This window comes from Sorex araneus, chromosome 2 (assembly GCF_027595985.1).
Source record: "Sorex araneus isolate mSorAra2 chromosome 2, mSorAra2.pri, whole genome shotgun sequence".
Lineage (NCBI taxonomy): Eukaryota > Metazoa > Chordata > Mammalia > Eulipotyphla > Soricidae > Sorex > Sorex araneus.
The window spans coordinates 145,879,802-145,903,045 of NC_073303.1; the positions used below are offsets into that span (position 1 = coordinate 145,879,802).

General features: G+C 41.4%; 1 protein-coding gene across 1 annotated transcript in view; it reads right to left on the reverse strand.

Moving 5' to 3' along the window:
• Positions 1–7,649: 7,649 nt before the first annotated feature.
• Positions 7,650–23,244, reverse strand: part of TIGIT (T cell immunoreceptor with Ig and ITIM domains) — a 33,514-nt gene continuing 17,919 nt past the window's right edge. The window contains exons 2-5 of the mRNA XM_055124507.1: positions 14,285–14,435; positions 13,025–13,354; positions 12,510–12,616; positions 7,650–7,871 (exon numbers count right to left, since the gene is read on the reverse strand). Coding sequence (XP_054980482.1) covers positions 7,650–7,871; positions 12,510–12,616; positions 13,025–13,354; positions 14,285–14,435 — 810 coding nt within the window. The remainder of the gene's footprint in view (positions 7,872–12,509; positions 12,617–13,024; positions 13,355–14,284; positions 14,436–23,244) is intronic.

Sequence of the window (23,244 nt, forward strand, 5' to 3'; positions counted from 1 at the left end):
GATATAAATATAGATATATTGGAGAGCCCGGCAAACTACCAAGAGTATCCCGTCCACATGGCAGAGCCTGGCAAGCTCCCCATTGAGTATTCTATATGCCCAAAACAGTAACAATAACAAGTCTCATTCCCCTGACCCTGAAAGAGCCTCCAATAATTGGGAAATACGAGTAAAAAGAGACTGCTAAAATCTCAGGGCTGGGACAAATGGAGACATTACTGGTGCCCACTCAAGTAAATTGATGAACAACGGGATGACAGTGATGACAGTGATGATTTGTCCATATAACTCAGAAGTCAACCTAGCTGAATCAGATTTGTTAATTCTTCAGAAAATACCTGCATTTCCCTCAACATTACACAAGATATGAAGTAAATAATTTCAGCCTTTTTTACTCTTTATAATCTAAAAAATGGAAATAAAAGATTTACATACAGTTCAAGTAAAATGCATGGTTCATACTCTGAGTGCCATGAAACTTTTTACATATTAGCAGAAAAATACATGAGTAAAGTATGTTAAGGAAGAACACTGTAGCACTGTAGTCCCATTGTTGATCGATTTGCTTGAGCGGGCACCAGTAACGTGACCATTGTGAGACTTGTTACTGTTTTTGGCATATTGAATACACCACGGGTAGCTTGCCAGGCTCTGCCGAGTGGGCGAGATACTCTCGGTAACTTGCCGGGCTCTCTGAGAGGGACAGAGGAATTGAACCCGGGTCGATCACATGCAAGGCAAATGCCCTACCCACTGGTTGCTATCGCTCCAGTCCATAAAGGAAGAGACCAAGGAATAAACAATCTAGTTTTGCGCCTTACAAGGTCTTGCATGTAGGCTTTAGGCTGGAGGAGGTGAATGGGGACGAGTTTTACTGCTCGTGTCAGGGTTCCTGAACAAGAACTGGGTGGAAAGATCCGAAGGAAACTTCTTGACTAAAAGGTGACCTCTATGAATTTAAATTTTATCATCTTATAACTCAACCACCGGACCTCTAAGTTCACTTCATTTTCTAAGAAGTTGAAAATGAAGAGGGAAAAAAGTGTTAAGATGCATGATTTTTTCCTATCTTATTTCTGGATGTCTTAGTAATACTTAATGATGCCAATCAACTTCTTCCACACTCTTATCTCTTGGTGTATCATCCACATTCACGAGGCATCTTCTCTAACTCTTGAAAATACTGTGATAAAGTTTTTGTGTAGCAAATAGCGAATAAGCTACTCATTTTTGTATCATTTGTAAAGTTCCTCCTTTAGATACTTTATCCATTCTCACAGCAACCTTGTAAAACAATGTGAGGTAGTTACTCTGACACCAGTTTACAAAAATGAGGTTTAGATGCCTTAGTTTTCCCATTATAAAATAATATAAAATCAGTTTTCTGAAATTTAAAAATATGTATACCATACCACTGCTCCTCAAACTTGACTAATGTGCATATTCCCTCAACAAGGAGAGAGAAAATTTCCTTAAGAAGAGGTCTTTGATTATTTTTATTGTAATGCTTAGAGACAAATATGGTTAATAATTACATTATTAATAATGAATAATTGCTTTTGCTATGTCTTAAATATACTCAATCATAAAATTAGGCAAACCCATTTGTTTATAGTTCTTACATTATAAAATAAATCAAAATAAAAATTTTAAAATTCAACTAAGTATAGGGCTAGTGAGATAGGACAGCAGGTCAGGCACTTGCCTTGTCTGTGGCCAATCCAGGTTCAACCCACATAATTCCATATGGTTCCCCCAGGCCTATTGAGTGATCCCTAAGTGAAGATTCAGGAGTAAGCCCTAAGCACCTCCAGGTCTCGCCAAAAATTATTAATGATTTACAGCTCATATGTACATTAAACACTATAAAATTGATACTTTCAGAACATTAATAAATTGGGTGGTGGTATCTAAGCCCCTGCTCACAAAACAAGGAGTACTTCCTGCTTTGACACATTTTTCTGAGGGCAGCATCTCCACACAACATCATTCACAATGAAGACAGTTATTCCACCACTGGGCCAGTATCTCTCCACTACTGCAAAATCTTCCATTGCTCCACCCTCTTAGAGCAAATAAATCATTTATGAACTAAGTCTTTATGTCTGTTTAAATTTAAACAGAAACGTGGGGACTGAAGGGATAGCCCTCTGTTTTCTAAAGGTCAATAGTAAGATATGTTTGACTCCCTTAAAGATTACCATCTTTAAACAAAAAAATTTTAATGCAGAAAATTCGCAGTCCCTAGGCCCTAGATACAGTTCTTAGCACTCCCTTGATACCTGTTGGTAAGGGTTCAGGAGCCAGAGAGATAGTTTGATCCCTCACACCACAGGGTTCCCTGAGCACTACCAAGAACAGCCCTAGAACTTGTCCCCAAACATTGCCAGGTGTGACAAAAAGTGCACCCCTCAAAAAAAGTTCAATACCTTGGCTGCTCTCAATAAGGTTTGATGTTCTCTTGTAGGCCTCTGTGGCGTCATCATAAGCAGTATGTTTATAGCACAAGTGCTCATAGGATATAATACAGTAATAACATGAATTCAGTATTCTAGAGCTAACAAAGAGATGAGTACACTATATTACTTTACCTTGGCAAGAATTCTATAAAGTAAAGAATATTATCATTTTACAAATGAGGAAGTATTTGTCTGAGGATTGACCTGGTCAGTGGCTCTCCAGTATCACGACATCACACAGCTATGCTCCACACTTGGATCCAGTACCCTCACTCCCAGTTCAGGACCCATCATAAATACTTCTCTTTTGATCTCTGTAAAAATCTATTAGCTGATTAACCCCAGAGCAGATGTTCTTCATAACCTGCATGAAATGAGAATAACTACTTCAGGGCAAGTCCTATGATGGTAGTTCCTGAAGAGAACTTGAGTTGCAACTTGATAGTTCTGATACTTTTAATGACTTGGGCAATATAGACATTTCATATACCTCTTGAGAAGACCTGAATAAATAAATATACAGCTTGCTTTTGCCTTATGATTGTTTTTATCAAAAGAAGCACACAGGAAAATATAAGGCAGCCTCCTTATTTGTTCCTGCCAACAGACTTTTAAATACATAACAGCATTCAGGGTCTGTGGAATCTATAAAAACATATGCATTTTCTCCATATGCAAGATAGTAACTAGAATGTCTAATAAAGTGCCTAGTAGCCACATGTTGCTATTTACATTTAAAATTAAATTAACCAAGACTTAATTTAAAATTCAGTTCCATAGTTACATGGGCCATATTTCATATGCCATACTTCATCAGTTCTACATGGCTAGTGCCTGCCCTATTGGATGGCACAGACAGAGAACATTTCCACCAGTGTAGAAACTTCTACTGAATGGTATTGTCATAGATTCTACTATTTGCAAATGAATTCAAGGATAAAAATATGTATTTCTAGTTTCTTAAGAGGTCAAATTATTGCACACAGAAGCAGTCTTGCACCTCTTGGCAAGTGAGCTCTAGAGTAGAGGTGGGAGGGTAGAAACAGGCCTGAAGCAAGACTGCAAAGAACTACATGATTCAACGAAATCTGACCACACATCTGACAGCCACTCTCGGCCTCTCTCGTTATGAAACTTGGTGTGCCACCAAAATGCTATTATTTGTGTGCAGGGTATATGGCAATCACATCTATTTTAAATAGCGCTTATAGAAACTGTGTTTTTTTGTAAATTAGTTCTAGAGGCTCAGAGGATGATAATAGGCAAGTCATGAAACGAAATAGTAAGGGAAGATCCTTCCACAAGTGAAGATCTATCCCCAAACTAATAGGATTTGCAAGTCCTTATTTGTTCACTGTAATATTTTGGATTATAAATTTGACTTTGTTCATTTACAATTAGTGTCTAAATTAGACATTTACAATTAATGTCTAAATTAGACCTTGAGCATGTGGACTGGTGAGATTGAACAAAACTGAAAACATGAGATCTAAGTTGCAAGCACCAAAACTTTGTTAATGTGCCTGTCAAGTTGACAGGAGGAGATGGGTTGGGGGTTGGGGAGGGGAGGGAATCTGGGAACACAAGTGCAGTGAAATTGATGCTGGTGGTGGAACTGGTGTTGAAATATGTGCCTAAAACTCATCAATAACTTTCTAAATTATGGTTCTTTAATAAAAAATGAATTTAATAATTAAAAAATAGAACTGATTTATTCTCCTCTCCTGTCATGGAAGGCAAGAAGGGTTCCAAAGGAGTTTAGGGCCTCTTCCTGTCTGCTCTCAGTGGACTTGACTTAGTTTTCCCAGCTGATCCTTCCCTAAATACTTTTCAAAAGACAAAAATTTAAAAACTAATCAATGTTTTTGGAGGGGGGGACATAGGGATAGGAAAGCCACACTTGGTAGTGTACAGGGCTACTCCTAACTCAGTGCCCAGGGGACTACAGGGTCTTAGGCCTGTTCCCCCCCTTTTTTTAACTTTGAGTAATGACATGTTCCCTTTTCTAGTTTTTACTATTTCTTTTTTAAACAGTCTGGGCTGGTGCTCCAGCTCCGACACCTTCAGGGCCCTGCTGTGTGCGGCCCGTCTGTGCCCCATTGACGGTTACACACGACTCCCACTCACTTCCTCCCATGGCTGCTGCGGGCACAGCTCTCTCCTGGCTGCTGCCCACCCTCTGCCACCCCCCCAACCTTCTGATGCCTTAAAGCCAGTTCCTCTCCTGCCAACTCCTCTCCTTGGCCAGAGACTCTCAGGAGCTCCAGAAGCTTGACTTGGACCAAACGGCTGTGGCTGGGGTGGGTTTCGCCTTCTTTCCCCGGAGGCCACTCTGAGGATCCTAAAAGGCCACCAAGGGTTTGGGGGAATCAGGTCCCACCATCCCTTCCGCCCAGGCCTGGGTGCAGAGCCAAGAGCACCCACTTCACCCATCTGTGGGACTCTGGGCCCATGTTCCTTTTACTGATCCTCTGCGGACCCCACTTAAGATGATTCTAGCCCACCAGCCCCTCCCCCGAGGTCGCTTGGAGCTGGCCTCCCTTAAAAGGGGCCTCAATGCTGGTAACCAGGAACTCCATGCAGAAGAATTCTGCCCCTGGCAGCCCGCATGACCTAACCACCTAAGGCAACCCTGGGCTCTGTCCCCTGCCCACTGGGTTATCTGCTCCCCTCCATCCACCTTTGTACTGGGGGTGACCTCACCCCAGTCCTTTCATAGACCTTTGCTGAATTAAAGTTTGTAAGTAAATGAAAAAAAAAAATACCAAATACTAATACCAAACTCGGGCCTCCTTCATGCAAGATATGTTCTCTGCCCTTTGAGTTCTCTCCCTGCCTTAAATGAAAGGCAAAGATTTAGGTTTTGGTTTAAAGTAGAAGACCAAATGCTCCAATAAAAAGATAGTGGGAGGCATATAAAGTAATTTTGTATTTTCCAGTAACTGCATTAAGAAATTAAAAGCAAGAGGTGAAGTTAATTATAATAGTACATTTTATTTATTCCAACATATCATTTTGATAAGAAACAATATTTAAATGACTGATTAGAACATTCACAGTCTTAAATATTAAGAACATCAAGTCCTCAAATCTGGTGTATATTTTTCCCTTACAGCTCATCTCAAGTCAGATCAACCACACCACACACGCTCTTGTGGAAGGCGGATGCCCTGCCAACTCATGTAGGTCTCTCAGAATTTAGCTTTTTACTGAATTGACCTCTCTGATTCACCAAACAAAATTTCATTCAATGAACCCTACTTTAAGATTGATTTTCCATTAAATTCAATTTCATTTTAGTAACCTGACCCATTGACAACATCTACGGGGCCTTTTATATATATGTTTATAACAATTCAAATAGTGCTTCATATATGTACCAACAATGACCATGATAAATAAAACCCGACTCTCGGTCCACCTTCAGCCTAATTGCATTGCCTCCAAATAAAAACACCACTCCTTTACACCATCACATCTTAGTTTATTTCCTAGTCATGATTGTGTACTACTCCCAGTTAGATTGCACTAGTTTTGCAAGAAAAATTCTGTGAACAGCAATGCAAAATAGTAGCATTTTATATCTTATCTACCTTGCTTCCTAAGAACTTGACTCTCAGGACAGATTTCAGCTCACCATCCTTCACTGCATTATCTGTTTAGTAGAAAAATTGAAAAACTTAAAAGTTTATAATGAGGAATAGAAATTGAGTTGTCTCCTTCCTCAACCAGCCTTAAGTTTTAGAGAGCAGGGCAGTAATTTACTTGAGCCATTAACAAAACATAGCCCTGCTTCATATGTTGTCAGTTCTGTTGCCCATGGAAGCCTATTAGCCATCTTCAAATCCACCTCCTCCCTCAATTCCTCTCAGAGAGGTGGAGGGAGGGTGGAAATCTGAATGCCAGAAATGAGCAGCTCAGGTGCCACTCCAAAACTGACAAAGAATTTAAGGACTCAGAGCAGCTAGCTCAAAGCTGCTCTGCTTTAAACTTTTCCCTTTTGAAATATTCCTGATTATAATAATCCAGATTTTCCCTTTTGTTGGGAATGATTTCGGGGGTAGTTTTGGGGTCACATGTGGGAGGGCATGAGGTACCTGGGATTGAACACACAAGGGGCATGAGGTGTCTGGGATTGAACCCAGGATTCCTTGCAAATGCGAAGCACTAACTCCAGCCCTATCTCCCCGAACCCTGGTGGGAAAGATTCCTCTCTCAAAGGTTTAACATGAATTTATAGAGAAAAGGTGGAGCATGGTCAAGGCTAACAAGAAACTGATTGGAAATGCCCCCATTTGCGTAGATTTCTCCTTACACATCTGGCTGCAGTTCTCTATATTGGTCCATGGGCAACAATATCCAGCAAAGCATTCTTGCATTTTTCCCAGAGAATAAAGTTTGAAGTCTCATTGATACCCTTGGTGCTCAGTTCTTTCTTAAAGGGACACATCTCTGCACTTCAGCTACAACATGCTGCAGACAAAAGCATCTTGTTCCCTCTTCCTGAGCACCACCTGTCCTACCAGCCCCATGGTCACCACAAATAAAAGCCTACCTGATGGCCCCCACCATCCCAAAGGAAACTCTAATCAAAGACATAAATCTTATACCTTTATCACTTCATTCCTTTTTCATCTAAGTGTGTCTGCACTTCACTGTATGTTCTGAAAGAGTCACCACAACAAAATAGGTAACCTCAAATCCCCAGCTAACACCCCACAGACACCATGCTTCATTCCTAAAACTCTCCTAAAATGGAGTGCTGAATGTGGGTGACAATGACTGTGGGAAATGGAATGAGACTTGCACAGCTGTTACACCATCCTCAATACCCACCACAAAATTTTGGAGCCTCAAGGCCTTTCTAGTGCTATTTGAAGGAATGCATTTCTTGAAGCAATGGAATCCACTCAAACTGCCCAATTCCCACGAGATTGAGTTCTTTTTTTTTTGAACCACGTATTCATGATCCAGCTCTAGGCTGCTCACCCCTGGTGTGCTGCAATGAAGGGGAAGGGAACTTGAAAAGAGGGAAGAGTGTGCTGTTGACAGGCACATACGTGCATGCATGCACACGCACCCACCCACGGAATGTGCAGATGGGCAGCGGAGACGGAGAGTGCAGACACTCAGGCACCCACTTGTGACAGCGAAGACAGGCGGGCATGTCCAAGGAGAGCTCTCTGGGGGCTAACTAGTCTCTGCCAAGTAGCTGAGGCTCCCCAGGCTTCTGTAACTCAGGACGTTGAAGTAGTCATGCGGGTCAGCATAGTGCTCGTCCCCCTGCTCTCCACAGGGGCTGTCAGTGGCCCAGGTTCCAGGGCTTGAAGGAATGCTGGGGTTCCATGGCTCGTGTTCAGATGCCATCCTCCTGAGATCATTTCTTGCAGAATGGGTTCCGAATAGCTTGTTCTAAAAAATAACAAACAAACAAACTCCAGAATGAGAATGTGAGTATGTCATTCAAAGATCGTTCTCCTGGGGTTGGTGCACATACTTTGCATGTGGGAGCCCCAGATTTGATCGCCAGCACCACATCATCCCCTGAGCACTCTAGGGAGCAGCCCCCAAGCACTGAGATGGGAGCAGCTCCCAGAACTGTCAGGTGTGGCCGTGAAAGAAAAACAGCTGCCTCCCTACATGACACATGTTTATAGTGATCTCTTTTTCTTTCTATCTCTATGAAACACACACAGAAACACAGTTTTGTTCTCACAAAGCACTGATTTCTTATTCCTTAGTTTCTCTATTTGTCCAACTAGATCGCAATACTAATCATTCTGCTGAAGACACTTGGTACATTTTCAAAGTGCCCACAATTTACTCCTTCTTTTGCAACCCAGAGACACTTTACTGAGGGCCATTCTTCCTTGCCCTTTACTCTCTTTATTTGACATGGTGGACACCTTCCTGTGTGAAATGTTCTTCACTGGGTGCCATAGCATCACTCTCCTGCTTCTCCTCCTGGGTTCCCATTCTCTCCTCTCTAGACTCCCACTTACCAGTCTAGTCCTAATCACAGCTACCGGCAAAAAAATGCTTTTGTTTAAATCTTTCAGTGATTTTCCTCATTTATAGCCAGGTGTTTAACCTCCTAAGAGACCCATTATGCACTTAAGGGATTGAAAAGTCCTTTAAGTTATTATATAAAACTATAAAAAAAAAAAAAGGGGAGGGAGTTACAGAGAGATAGCACAGCAGCAGGTAAAGTGCTTGCATTTCATGCAGCTTACCCGGTTTTGAGCCCTGGCACCACATATAGTCCCTGAGCCTAGCTAGGAGTGGTCACTATCAAATAAGGCTGAGTTCCCATGTGGAGGAAATCCATAATTTCACAAAGTTCCCACAGGAAATTGATTTCCCACAAAAACACTTTTGACTTGGTCACACACTTCTAGGTACATCCCCTGCAATGTTTTCACATTGAGGCCCTCGACTTCTGAGCTAAGCCTCCAACACCAGAAAGATGCCATTAATTGAGAATCTGCTGTGAACAATCTGGGTACCTGATTACATAACCTCAACAGCAATCTCATTGAAATGTCCATTTTTTAATGAGCTAATAGATGCAAACAGGTGAAGTCACTTGCACAAAGACAAATCTAGTTCTGATTCGAGTATTTCTGGTCATGCTTTCTTCTATGTCTACCTGCTCTCATTTGGAACTTCTCAAATGTCATACACTGTTCTCTACAAATTTCCCAATTTTTTTTTCCTGGCTGCACTCCTTGTCTATTCCCTATACTTCCTTCAAAATTTTAGTCATTTTTCCAGGGCCTCAAAATTTTAGTCATTTTTCCAGGGCCTGGAGAGATAGTACAGCAGGTAAGGCACTTGTCTTGCACAGAGTCAACCCAGCACTCCGTATGGTCCCCTGACCCACCAGTAGTGATCCCTGAGCTTAGAGCCAAGAGTTAATCCCTGAGCACTGCTGAATGTGGTCACAAAACAAAACACAAAGTCAAGAATCTTGGTCATTTTTCCAGAATTGCCTCTGCAACGTGTTATTCAAGAAGCTTCTCTGACCTCTCCAGAAATTACAATTTTCTTGTGTGTGCTACAATATGGTCCTGGTGCCCTTCACTATACAATCAGTGCTATCTGAAACTTGCTTGCCCTCTATTTCCTCCAAGTCTCAAGCTGTGAGCCCCTGAGGGAGGGATTTTTTTAATATTGCTCTTCAGAAAATCAGGGCTCACAACAGATGGTCAATTTTAGGATTAAAATACAAGTGCACATGTATATGCCCACGCATGCATGCTCAAACAAACGTACACAGACACACACACACACAGACACACACACACACACACACCACATTATCTAAAACACTATACCATCTATACAGCTCTTACTCATAGTTCAGCAACTATATAAATATGTAAATAAATATATAAATTTATGTATAAATATATAGCACTGTAGCACTGTCGTCCTATTGTTCATCGATTTGCTTGAGCGGGCACCAGTAACGTATCCATTGTGAGACTTGCTACTGTTTTTGGCATATCAAATATGCCACGGGTAGCTTGCCAGCTCTGCTGTGTGGGCAGGATATTCTCGGTAGCTTGCCAGGCTCTCTGAGAGGGACAGAGGAATCGAACTTGGGTCAGCCATGTAAAAGGCAAATGCCCTACCCGCTGGCTATTGCTCCAGTCCCATATATATTTATATGCTTATAAATATATAAATAAAATATATATCAATATGTAAACACATATATAAATTCACTTTCAGTTTTTCAGTCATATCTAGCAGGTCTCAGGGCTCTTTCCTGGCCCTGCACTCAGGGATCACTTCTGGCAGATCTCAGAAGTTCCACATATGGTACCAAGGATCAACTCCTGGTCAGCAATGTGCAAGGCAAGTGCCTTTCCTGTACTGTTACTTCAGCCCTAAACTCACTTAAGAAACAATCAGACAGAACAGTGCAATCTATTTGGGAAAATGAAAGATGTAAATTCTTCCATCGTATCCATATGGAATCATAGGTTTAGTTGTGCTAAGACCAAAAAATTAGAGGCTCGCAGGCACATGGGTGGTAAAAGAAATGTTTAATGATATTTGTCACTGTCACTATCATCCCATTGCTCATCGATTTGCTCGAACAGTCACCAGTACAATGGAGATGTTACTGGTGCCCACTCAAGCAAATAATGATATCTAATTTAAAAAATACTAATAGCCCCTCAACTTTCTAGACACTACTCTAAAGCAAGTCTCTTATGCCTAACCTAAAGGACAATTGCCAGGAGTCACATAGTTGGAAAATTACACAAATTTCAGCCTAATTCTTCCTACCCCGACAGCTTTCAGAATGGGAAATATAGAAGCACTGCTAGTTAGTGTCAGGATCAGCTGTGCACAAGGATTCTGAGGCAGAGAGTGCGAGAAGCCATGAATATACCTATGAGCAACAGTCAAAACATAAGGGTGGGCACTGGAGAGATAATGCAGTGGGTAAGGAGCTTGCTTTGCCTGCAGACTAAGCTAGTAAGAATCCCGGGCACAATATAATATTTTCCTGAATACCACCAGGGGTCATTCCTGAGCACAGAGCCAGGATAGCACTTAAGCAAGGTACCGTGTGGCTCAAAAATCACCCATAAAGAAAAAGAAAGAAATTAAGGATGGGGTTACCACCGAAGTCCATGAGGACCTGACATAGATCAAAGATAATGTGTCAAAAGAACACACATGAGTTAGGTGGTTTCTTCCCTCAAACTCTCTCATTCATTCCTTTGTCATACAAGTGGTTGCACCTTTCTCTCCATATGAAGGAAAGAGGTGATTCTTGTAGGTCATGCTCAAAAGAAGTACTACATCCCTCAATCAACCCAATCCATTTTTATAGCATGAACATCTAATTCTCTCTGAAAGCACTGTTGGTGTATTCTTGTTCTTCATCTGGTGTGTTCTTGTTCCTTATCTAAATGTCCTCTGAGAAATGTTCTGTGCCCAAGGGGAAGTCTCTCAGTTACTCTGCAATAAATCCTGCAGGACACTCCAGTGGTTATCAGTATAAAAATAAAGCCTGGGGCTAATACAGCAAGGACCAAAGGAAGCTATAGTTGGGCCCTACCATGAGGAAAGTACCTCTATGAAGAATGTGAAGTGAAAGAACTGTGGTGGGGCTGGCAGTCATACTCTCCTGTCCTCACAGAAGTCCCTAGGGTAGAGTGGGGACACTTTCCTGACATTTTCTTAGTAGTTACTATTTATTCATTTGGTCATACTCCATGTAATAAAAATATTTAAGAAGTGCCAAGCTTTGAGGTGCTGGGATAAATAAAACATAATACCTATGAGAATTCAATAAACAATAGTTCTTAATATATGTTAGGAAGTGACAACAATGCAAATAAAGTGTTGGAAAACATGTTTTGGAAAAATATTTTTACAGGAGAGGAAAACAAATGTGGAAAAGCAATGTAGGAAGACATGATGGCCATGAATGCAATAAAACTAACCCAAAAAGTGTACACGTGGTGCTGAAATTCTAAACTAAATCTCTCGATGCCTTCAATACTCCTGTGTCATTCTTTGGCCACTTGATCTCTAAACTATAACAGCGAATATACAATCTGCCCAACTTGCCCAACTTGCCATTCATCCTACAATTTTATTTATTTTTCATTCTTCAGAAAAGGATGGATAAAGCCAGAACTGCCATTTAATTTTGTGAAATATCAAATGTGCAAGAACAGAAAGTCCTGTCATGGATTAGATGCCTAAAATACACCAAATTCATTGCCGGTAAATACTCAGAGAGTCGCTGAGTACACAAGCAGAAATCACAATCACTCTGACAGCACATATGAAGAGTAACTAAGAACTGTAGGTGACAGCGAGATAGTAAGGGTAGAGGTTCCACCTTTCTGGGATTCTTGGGTAATAAGAGCATAAACACTTTACCAAGAGGCAGGACAAGAACTTTGAAATGGCACAAAAATCAGTGGGGGAGATCACATGATTCTCTCTCTTTGGAGAGACAGAAAACCGAAAAGGACCTGCATGGTAAAGATGGGATACCATAATTAGAACCCTTACCTTTATGAACTGTACAGCCACCACAATAACTGCTACGCAGATGACCACCAGTAGTGTGGCCAAGACTCCAAGAAATGGCATCTGGAATACAGTGCTGTGCTTAGCCACTGAAAGAAGAACAAACAGGTAAGTTCAACTTGCAGAGAACTGGTTCAAGTACCAAGGTGAACAGTGGTTGGGAAAGTCTTTCAGAAACCATGAAGTCACACACACACACACACACACACACGGAAATGATTGTGCACTTACATCTTTGTACACACATTGCTTTGCTTCTAATCAGTCTTAGCCTTTTATAAACTCGGGCTAATGCTAATTTGCATGACTGATGATCCCCCTCTAAAGATTCTTACGGGAAAATGTTTGCTATGAAGCACACCAGTATCAGTGTCACTGGAAAGGTTCCAGGTGATGTGTGTGTGCACCCAGTGGTAAGAGGCCATGCTCTGCCAACATTCTGCATTTCCTCCTTAAGAGCATGGAGATCATCAGCCACTTTACTCCAGAGAGCATACCTGAGCTCTGTAGGACCTCCAGAAAGAGTCTCCCTTTGTATATCCCATCAGGGTAGGTGTAAAATGTGCAGAAATATTCCCCTGTGTCGTTCTTGACCAGCGAGTGGAGGGTGATGTCCAGGTTGGGACCTGGGCTCACTCGATCCCTGAAGTTGGAAGGGATGTGCCACCCCAGCTTAGCATGATGAACTGCCAGGAGTTGGTCCTGCTGCTCCCAGTGGATCTGAGTCACATTAGCATTGGTGTATGACAAACGGCAATGGAAGGTTACAGAGCCACCTTCCTCTGCAGAAAAGTTTCCCGCTGTTAAAATTCTCCCTGTCATGTCTCCTGGGGAAGGGGAAAAGGCAGTCATGAGTCTTGTGCTAATGCTGATCTTGAACCTTCCCATCAAGGCACTGGGGCTGGAGTTGGTTTTAAATAATAGTTTGTCCAATCCTTCCCTTCCCTTCCTTCATATAGACTACAATCCCAATACCACATAGTCATTCCACTCATGGTATACAGGGCTGAAATAGAGCTTCACCATTACTTTGTAAGCAAAAGTTATCTCCTTGCCAAGAACATAAGACTTTTTCTGCCAACAGATCAATATAATGTATTTTATTGTTTTTTATTTAACAGCCTGCTTTCTGTGAGCGTACATTATCCTTTCCTTTAAAATGAAACCTGGAGGTTTGGTTAACAACCATTTGAGTTTCTTGGGGAACTCTTTAAGAAAAGCAAGATCTACAAAGAAAATCTGGCTTGGAGAGAAACACTTTCTTGTTGAAAAAACCACCCTCCTGGGCTGGTTACCCCCAGATGGTCCAGAAAACATCAAAGAGCCTCAGTCTATAGTTCTTAGATATTTGTACCCCCTCAAATGCTTGACTCTGATTCTTAATATGAAAGACAATAGATTTAGCATCAATTCTATCTGTAATGGTAGAAGCTCCGGAATCTGTGAAGAAAGGAAGAGAAGGAGTGAACTTCAAGTCAACTTCTAAGTCCTTTTTTTTAAATTTCCTTTCTTTCCTGGGGCTTCGTTTCTTTTGGTTTCAGGAAAGCATCCCCAACCTCATACCTTTTATGTGCTACCCCAAACTGTGACTTCTCAATAGAAACTGCTTCCTCGCAGACAGACACACAATTCTGAGAACTGTATGTCCTTCCCTCAGATAGAGTTGGTGTTCATACCAACCACCTCTACCTGTGTCCTCCCATCATGCTCCTGGGATCCCTGCCACTCCAGCTCCAGGCTGGATTTGCAGGACTTACCTCTGGCAGCGCCGGAAGCCTGTCTCAGTGTCAACGCCCAGAGCAAGAAGGAAAAGCAGTGCATGCTTCTGCCCAGGGGCGCTAAAAGAAGTTTCTGTGGCCTCTTCTGCCGCTGAAACTGGCTGATTGCAGGTGGCAGGGTGAACTGAATCTATGAGCATAGAGGGTCTCGGAAAAAACAAGTTCAGCAAAAACACGGTCAGATAACGCTTTCAACAAGTACACAAACTGCACAGGGCAAGCCACAAAAAAGAACCATTACAGTGACACATTAAAAAAATAAACACAACTGTGGTTAGAGGTATTCTGGTATTGAGCGTATTATTAGCCAATCAACTGCCTTTAAATTCCATTCTTATGTACTTTAAAAAAAAATCTCCTTTTATCTGATAAACTAGAGGGCATCTGTGTAATGCCCCAACGTCTGAAGAACTTGTTACCAGTATGGTTCACTGGTTTCCATGACTTCATCCTGCGGATGAACATGCAACATGAGAGAAACTTTAAGGTTTTCAGACCTCAACGGTCAGGAACATTTGACTGGAAATCCAAAGAGAGAGTAACCGAGACACTTTGACTTCAAAGTTTAAAAACTGGAAATGAACAAATATCAGGTACAAACGGCACTTAACCCAATCCTTTCCCTGAATTGGGCCCCCTCCTAATTGCTAGTATCTCCTTTCTCTGAACCAAAACTTGTTTGAATTCTGACTTAGTCTTTCTAATCTGGTAGAATCAGAGATGAGTAGAAGGATGCTTTCTTGTGTGGGGGGTGGGGGGGCACCCCGTGAAAATCAGAAATACAGGGGTGGCAGGAATAGTAGAAATAACTACCAGGAGGTTTGTTCAATGGCTTGGAAGCCAGCCTCACATGCTTGGGGGAAAGGCAACTCAGATAGAGAAGGGAACACCAAGTAAAATGTGGTTGGAGGACCCACTTGGGAAAGGAGAGGCGTGCTAAAAGCAGACTATAGATTGAACACGATGGCCACTCAATGCCTCCATTGCAAACCACAACACCCAAAAGGAGAGAGAGAACAAAATGGAACGCCCTGCCACAGAGTGGGGGTGGGATGGGGGTGGGAGGGATACTAGGTTCATCGGTGGTGAAGAATGGGCACTGGTGGAGGGATGGGTTCTCAAACATTGTATGATGGAAACACAAACACGAAAACATGTAAATCTGTAACTGTACCCTCAGGGTGTGATTCACTACTAAAAAGAAATTTAAAAAAAAAAAAGAAATACAGGGGTGGGTGGACCTCAATGACCTGGTCTTGGAAAAGAAACTGGGTAGCTCCTTGGAGTCCCCAACCTATTATCAGCTCTGACTATCTGACGTCCCTGCCTCCTGCCCTCCCTCCTTCCAATTGTCTGAAAGTCTCTGAGTCAGGCTCTGGAGGTATGAGATTTAAAGTTGGAGCCCCATTCCAAAAGATCATTTCCAGTCCAGATTTGTTTTCTGGGGCCTGAGTGATAATACAGTCAGCAGGGCTCTTGCCTTGTGTGCAGCCAACCCAGGCTTGATCCCCAGCCCCCAATATGGTCCCCAACCACTACTTGGAGTTATCCCTGAGTATAGAGTAGCCAGGAGTAACCCCTGAGCATCACCGGGAGTGACCGTCACCCGTTCTCTAGGAAGCTACATTGGGAAGAGAAGACGGGAGGTCCAATGTGCCTGCAGGGCCAGCCCCGCTCCCATGGACACACATCATGGTGTGCATCCTCAAAGTCTGCTGCTCTCCCACGGAGAACTTCCAGAGCCTGACCCTTATCTAAAAGCTTTGGAAGTCTTTGAAAGGATCTACCTTATTTTTTTCCTCCCCTGACTCGAGAGTTGTGGATGGGGCTGGTCTGGTTGGCCACGATGCAGATGTGTGGATGCCGCGCTGGGGAAGGGACTCATTTGGCAGGTAAAGGGTTGGGGGGATGCTAGACTACAGTGAAAAATCTTCCTTAAGACCCTCAAGTTCCTGCTTAACACTGCCTCCTCCTGCTCCTTCCAGCCTAACTGAGCCTACTCCTTCAGGTCCAGCTGGAAACCAGAGGCTCGGTGTGGGTCACGGTTCTTGTGAAGAAGGTGGAGAGCGGCCACTTTCCACTGGGCAACCTAAGTTTCTCTCAGGACACAGACCGCTCTCTCAGCAGAGTCTTTGAACTCTCACCTCTTCAACATCTTCCCTCCGGCTCAGAAGTGGGGAAAGCGATTCAGGGTTAATCACAACAGTCCCAAGCAATCTCCCTGCCGCTGATCAGGGCATCAGCCTGTAGCTGCAGAGGCCACAACCTTCTCACTGAAGAACTCCCACACCATGCCTCACTGGCCAGGGAATCCTAGCTATGGGCTGTGTTGTGAATGGGCTGAGCCCAGGAGACACCGCGCCTATTCCACTCCACTTCCGGCAGGCCCACACACAGATAGCTGAGTAAGCCGAGTCGGGAAGCAAGGGCAAGGAAGTCACCTTAAAGAGTCTGTCCTGGGTTCCTCACCCCTGTCTGCCATTTTTCTATAGCAAAGCGACTTCATCACGGAACATCTGAGCTATGGAGGGGATGTTCCAAGGCCCCTGGTGGAAAGAGAAAGTCAAAGAAATGTCTATAACCTTTAGTTTTTTACACTACGAATCATAGGGCATGGTGCTAAAACTGGGTCTTGATATATGCAAACAGTGAGAATTTGGGGATGTTATTACTTGCTCTATAAATCCAAGTTTCCTCCCATGAGGGAACATGAGAACCTCCCCAAAAAGGCTACTGAAGGAATTCAATCAACAATGGGAAATTCCCTCTGCCTTTCCAGCTGTGCTTAAGAGAATGTCTCACAGGAGACATTAGAACACAAAATTAGAAGAGAGTGTTTTTTGTTGTTGTTTTATTGTTGCTTTTGTTTGTTCGAGTGACACATCTGAGGTGCTGGGGCCCATAGATGGTGCCTACTTTGACAGAGGACAGCCATGTGCAAGGCAAGTTTAGCACTGCGTTATCTCTCTGGGCCTGATGAAAAGACTTTGGGAAGAAGCAAACAATCTCTCCTTTGCTGAGACTCTCAACACAATCTTCCCACCCACCAATAACATTCCCCTCTCTAGCTCTCCAATACTACACGTGACTATTCATCAATCTATCCCATAACATCATCTGCCTTGGGAAAGATCCTCTACCCCTCGTACATTGCTTCTACTTCCCCCTAACCTGGTACGTTCAGGATTCACAATGAAGATTAGGATAGAACTAGAACACCGTCAGAGAAACTCTCAGTCATTCCAAGCTCTCCTTCCCCAAGAAAAAGAATGCTAGGCAGAAAGTTTCATAAGGAAACTATAATAAAGATTTAGAGAACAGATTATTTCAATGTTACTTAAAATATACAGGCAGAATATAAAGGAGAAATTCCAAACTAGTTTTATGAAGTAAATCTTAAAGGGACATAAAATGAGTAAGACTGCTTACAAAGAAAAGCAGATCCCAATCTCACTAACAAATATTGAGGAAAATATTCTAAATAAAACTGTCTTATATACTTCAATAGCATAATGATTAAATAGAGTTTATGCCCAGGTCACAGGGTGATTCAATTCTAGAAATTAATTAATATTAAATACTAGACATATATAATAAAAGCTTATGCTCATTTCTTTTGATGCTGAAAAGAAATAGTACAAAATTCAGTCTCTGTTACTGATGTACTAAAAATACTCACTAAAATAAAAATTAATGAATTCTCTCCTAATTCATGTTTACATACACATGAGCACATGCACACAGGTACACACATAAACACACACATGGTCACTGTCACTTCAGCCCCACTTCACTTTACTTCAGTCCTCTTTTGAGGACAAAACACGAGAGAGTCCCAGCAAAGTCAGGATCAAGATAAGGATACTCACTGCTGCCAGAACTAGTTCACTTATCAGAAGAATCAACTCAATTAAGTTGCGAACCTTGTAAAGGCCTTGGTGGCTGCAGTATCACTGGTCCAAGCACCTGAATATCAGGACTTGCATCTCAGGGTCCAGGGAGGTAAAAATGATTCGCAGGACCTTGAGCACTACTGGGAAGGCACCTATTTCCCCCCTAAGTACAGTTTTGTTCCACTTCACCCAGTCAAACTGCCAAAAATAAAATATATTCACAAGATAATCTATCAGTGATGCAGCAGAGGGGAAAAAAACGCATCCTACATTGCTATTAGAACTATAACTCTTTTAGAGGAAAATCCAGATCATAGCTGTATTTACTATTTGAACAAAGAAAAGACTTCTAGAAACCTAAGAACATAAGTGCACAAATAGGGAATGATATATTCACAAAGTTGTCATTGAGGCATATTATGTATTAGTGCAAAAATGTGAAGCAAATATAAATGAGTATACATCACAGCTCCTCGTTGCTCCTTTCGGGTGTGATCAATCTCTGACCGGTCCTCCTCGAAGTGGGAGGCAGAGCCCCTTCCTTCTTGAGAGGTCAAAAGAGCCTCAGTATCTGGCCTCTGCCAGATTAAAGTACCTACACCACAGTTCCTGAAGCATGCAACTGTGTATATGACTTAGCAAATTACAGACTGCTTGCACTTATACTTCCTGTCCTTTAATGAAGAAAGGCAGAGAAGCAAAAGAGCAAAGCAACCCCCAGCTTAATCTTCAGTCTTCCAGGGTATCTAACTGCAAAGACTCACTCCAGCACAACACGAACACTAGAACACTAATGGGGATAAACCAAGAAACCCACCACAATCAACAAGTGATGCCAAACACACAGGTGGCACAAACAACACCAACCAGTTCTTTAGGTCCTCAGAAAATTATTTTAGTGACACCATGGTGAGAATTTTTTTTGTTTGCTTTTTGGGTCACACTCAGCGATGCACAGGGCTTAATCCTGACTCTGCCCTCAGGAATTACCCCTGGCGGTGCTCAGGGGACCATATGGGATGCTGGGAATCGAACCAGGTCTGCCGCATGCAAGTCAAACGCTCTACCCCCTGTGCTAACTTAGCTCCAGCCCCGTGGTGAGGATTTTTAATGAACTCAAAGAAACAATGGTACAAGTAATCAGTAGAACACAAGAACATATGAGAGCTGAAACAAGAAAACTACAATCAGAAATGGCAGAAATGAAGAGTATGGTAGGTGATATTTAAAAAAAAATCATTAGGAACCCGAGGGAAAGATTGAGAAGATCCAAGATAAAATGGAGGAAACCTCTTGAAAGCAAGAGATGTTAGAAAAAGAAATGACTAACACACCAGAGGGTTATGGGGGGAGCTCAACAGGAACAATATATAAGAAACATTGAGGTCTCTGAGGACCAGGAAGATGAATTTGATGATGCACCAGTAGTTTAAAAAATCACAGTTAAGAATTTCCCAGAGTTTTGGAATATAGATGACCAAATGCAAGAAGTTCACAAGGTCCCAGGAAAAATAGACTCAACTAAAAAAACTTCAAAACACATTGTGTTCAGAATAACCAAAGGTCAAATAGAGATATAGAATATGGAAAGCAGCAAGATTTTTTATAAAGTGCTTTACATTCAAAAGAAAGCTTCTAAATTTCACAGCAGATGTACCAAAAAGACCCTACAAGCCAGAAGAGAATGGAGGGGTATAATACAAAAACTCAGCAAAATGGACACCTCACCAAGAATATTCTACCCAGCTAGATTATCATTCAGATTTGAAGGAATGATACAGAGCTTCATAGACAGGCAACAGTTTAGGGAATTCATAGCCTTGAGTCCAGTTTTGCAAGAAGCATTAAAGCAGTGGATAGTACAAACTTCCTAACATATGGCATTGCGTATTGCACGCCTTCGAGGTGCTCATATTCGCCCTCTATTTACTAGATCAAGAAAAGTGTGGGTAAACGATCACTGTGTGAGTGAAATGCAAACACAAAAGTTCATAAGTTTGTAACTGTACATCACAGTGATTCTCTAATAAAAAATATTAAAAAAATAAAGGTGTTTTTCAGCAGGTAGGACGTTTGCCTTATATGCGGTCAACCCGGGTTCATTTCCCAGCATCCCATATGGTTCCCCCCCCCCGAGCACTGTCAGGAGTAATTCCTGAGTGCAGAGCCAGGAGTAACCCTGTGCATCGCTGGGTGTGACCCAAAAAGAGCCAAAAAAAAGTGTGTTTACTCCTAGCTTGCTAAAGGAGTTTATACATTTTCAATAATAAATTAATATCCCATTTATATTGAATATTCTGTGTCTGGTCATTTTTTATATCTATAAGTATTTTATTATAAACTTTTACTTATTGATGCAGATTCTTAGGTATATCTATTACATTAACATCAACTTTTCTCATATAAAACCAGTATTCCCTTTCTAAGAACAAAAACACTTTTATGGTTCTACTCAGAATTTCCTCTTTAAATTTTCTTCATTCTCCTCACTCTTACTAAATTTTAGATTTTTGGTCTGATCTATTTTCATGTAAACTCTAAAGTATGTTATCACAGAATTTCTTTTATTAAAATGTTATATTTATGACAGGAAAGGACATGATAATTATCATAGTAAGATCCAATACAAAATAAAATTTTAATACAATATATTTTAGATGTCATTATTGAAAAGTTATTTATGTATATAAGAATAGGCATTATTTGAATTTATTTACATAGGTTAAAATCATATAGTAATCAATTATCACAAATTGACATTGAATGGTACATTTTCTTATAATTCCATTTGCCATTCTTTTAATTTTTGTGGGAACAAGCAATATGAACTAAATTTATTATATGTCTGCCAAGGGGACAGGTTAAAACCTGGGGACATTGGTAGATGTAAAGGCACACTGGTATTGGGATTGGTGTTAGAACATCATATACCTGAAGGAACTCTATTATAAACAACTTTGTTGTTGTTGTTGTTTAATTTATTTTTTTAATTGAATCACCATGTGGAAAGTTACAAAGCTTTCAGGCTTAAGTCTCAGTTACACAATGCTAGAACACCCACCCCTTCACCAGTGCACATATTCCACCACCAAGAACCACAGTAAACCTCCCCTCCACCCCCTACCTCCCCAGCCCCCCACCCTGCCTGTGTAGCTGATAAATTTCACATTAATTTCTCTTTACTTTGATTACATTCAATATTTCAACAAAAAACTCACTATTATTGTTTGGAGTTTCCCCCCCAAAGTCAGACTTGCTGAAAAGGAAGCATTTGATAATTTGTTTTCCATTGCTGAGAATGAAGAGATATGAGGTCGTGTGGCCACAATAGCAGCCACGAGGTTTTGGATTTCTGTATTTTAGTAACGAAGTCCAGAGAAATTTCTGCCAGAAATTGTATCATTGCTAGCTCGTACCTCTCTGCTACTTTATATTCCACATATGAGTGTAATCTTCCTATGTCTCTCTCTTTCTTTCTGACTCATTTCACTCAACATGATACTTTCTATGTTGATCCACTTATATGCAAATTTCATGACTTCATCTTTTCTAACAGCTGCATAGTATTCCATTGTGTAGATGTATCAGTGTTTCTTTAACCAGTCATCTGTTTTTGGGCACTCTGGTTTTTTCCAGATTGTGGCTATTGTAAACAGTGCTGCAATGAACATAGAAATGCAAATGTCATTTCTACTATAACTTTTTGCCTCTCCGGGGTATATTCCCAGGAGTGGTATTGCTGGGTCAAATGGGAGCTCGATTTCTAATTTTTTTAGAATCGTCCATATAGTTTTCCAAAACAGCTGAACCAGTCGGCATTCCCACCAGCAGTGAAGAAGAGTCCCTTTCTCCCACACCCGCGCCAACACCGGTTGCTTTTGTTTTTTTGGATGTGGGCCAGTCTCTGTGGTGTGAGATGGTATCTCATTGTTGTTTTGATCTGCATCTCCCTGATGATTAATGATGTCAAGCATTTTCTCATGTGCCTCTCAGCCATTCGGATTTGTTCTTTGGGGAAGTTTCTGTTCATTTCATCACGCCATTATTTGATCGGGTTGGGAGTTTTCTTCTTGTGGAGTTCAGTCAGTGCCTTGTATATCCTTGATATCAACACTTTATCAGATGGGTATTGGGTAAATATCCTTTCCCATTCTGTAGGCTGTCTTTATACTTTGGTCACTGTATCTTTTGAGGTGCAGAAGCTTCTTAGTGTAAGGTAGTCCCATTTATTTATCTCTGTTTTCACTTGCTTGGCCAGTGGTGTGTCAGCTTTGAAGATACTGTTGGCTACAATGTCGTGGAGGGTTTTGCCGACCTTGCTTTCAATGTACCTTAGGGATTCTGGTCTGATGTTGAGGTCTTTAATCCATTTTGATCTGACTTTTGTACATGGTGATAGGTGGAGATCTAAGCCTATTTTTTTTGCATATAGCTGTCCAGTTTTGCCAGAACAATTTGTTAAACATGCTTTCCTTGCTCCACTTCACATTTCTTGCTCCCTTATCAAAGATTAGATGATCGTATATTTGAAGTGATGTACCAGAGTATACAACCCTGTCCCATTGTTCTGCAGCTCTGCCTTTGTTCCAGTACCATGTGGTTTTAATTACTACCGCTTTGTAGTAGAGTTTGAAGTTGGGGAGGTTGATTCCTCCCATCTTCTTTTTCCCAAGAATTGATTTAGCTATTCGTGGGGGCTTATTGTTCCATATGAATTTCAGGAGTGCTTGCTCCATTTCTTTGAAGAATGTCAAGGGTATTCTTATAGGGATCGCATTGAATTTGTACAATGCTTTGAGGAGTATTGCCATTTTGATAATATTAATTCTTCCAATCCATGAGCGGGAGATATCTTTCCATTTCCTTGTATCCTCTTTAATTTCCTGAAGTAACTTTTTGTAGTTTTCATTATACAAGTCATTTATCTCCTTAGTTAAATTGATTCCGAGGTATTTGATCGTTTGAGGCACAATTGTGAACGGGATTGCCTTTATCATGTCACTTACTTCTCTCTCATTATTTGCGAATAGGAAAGTCATGGATTTT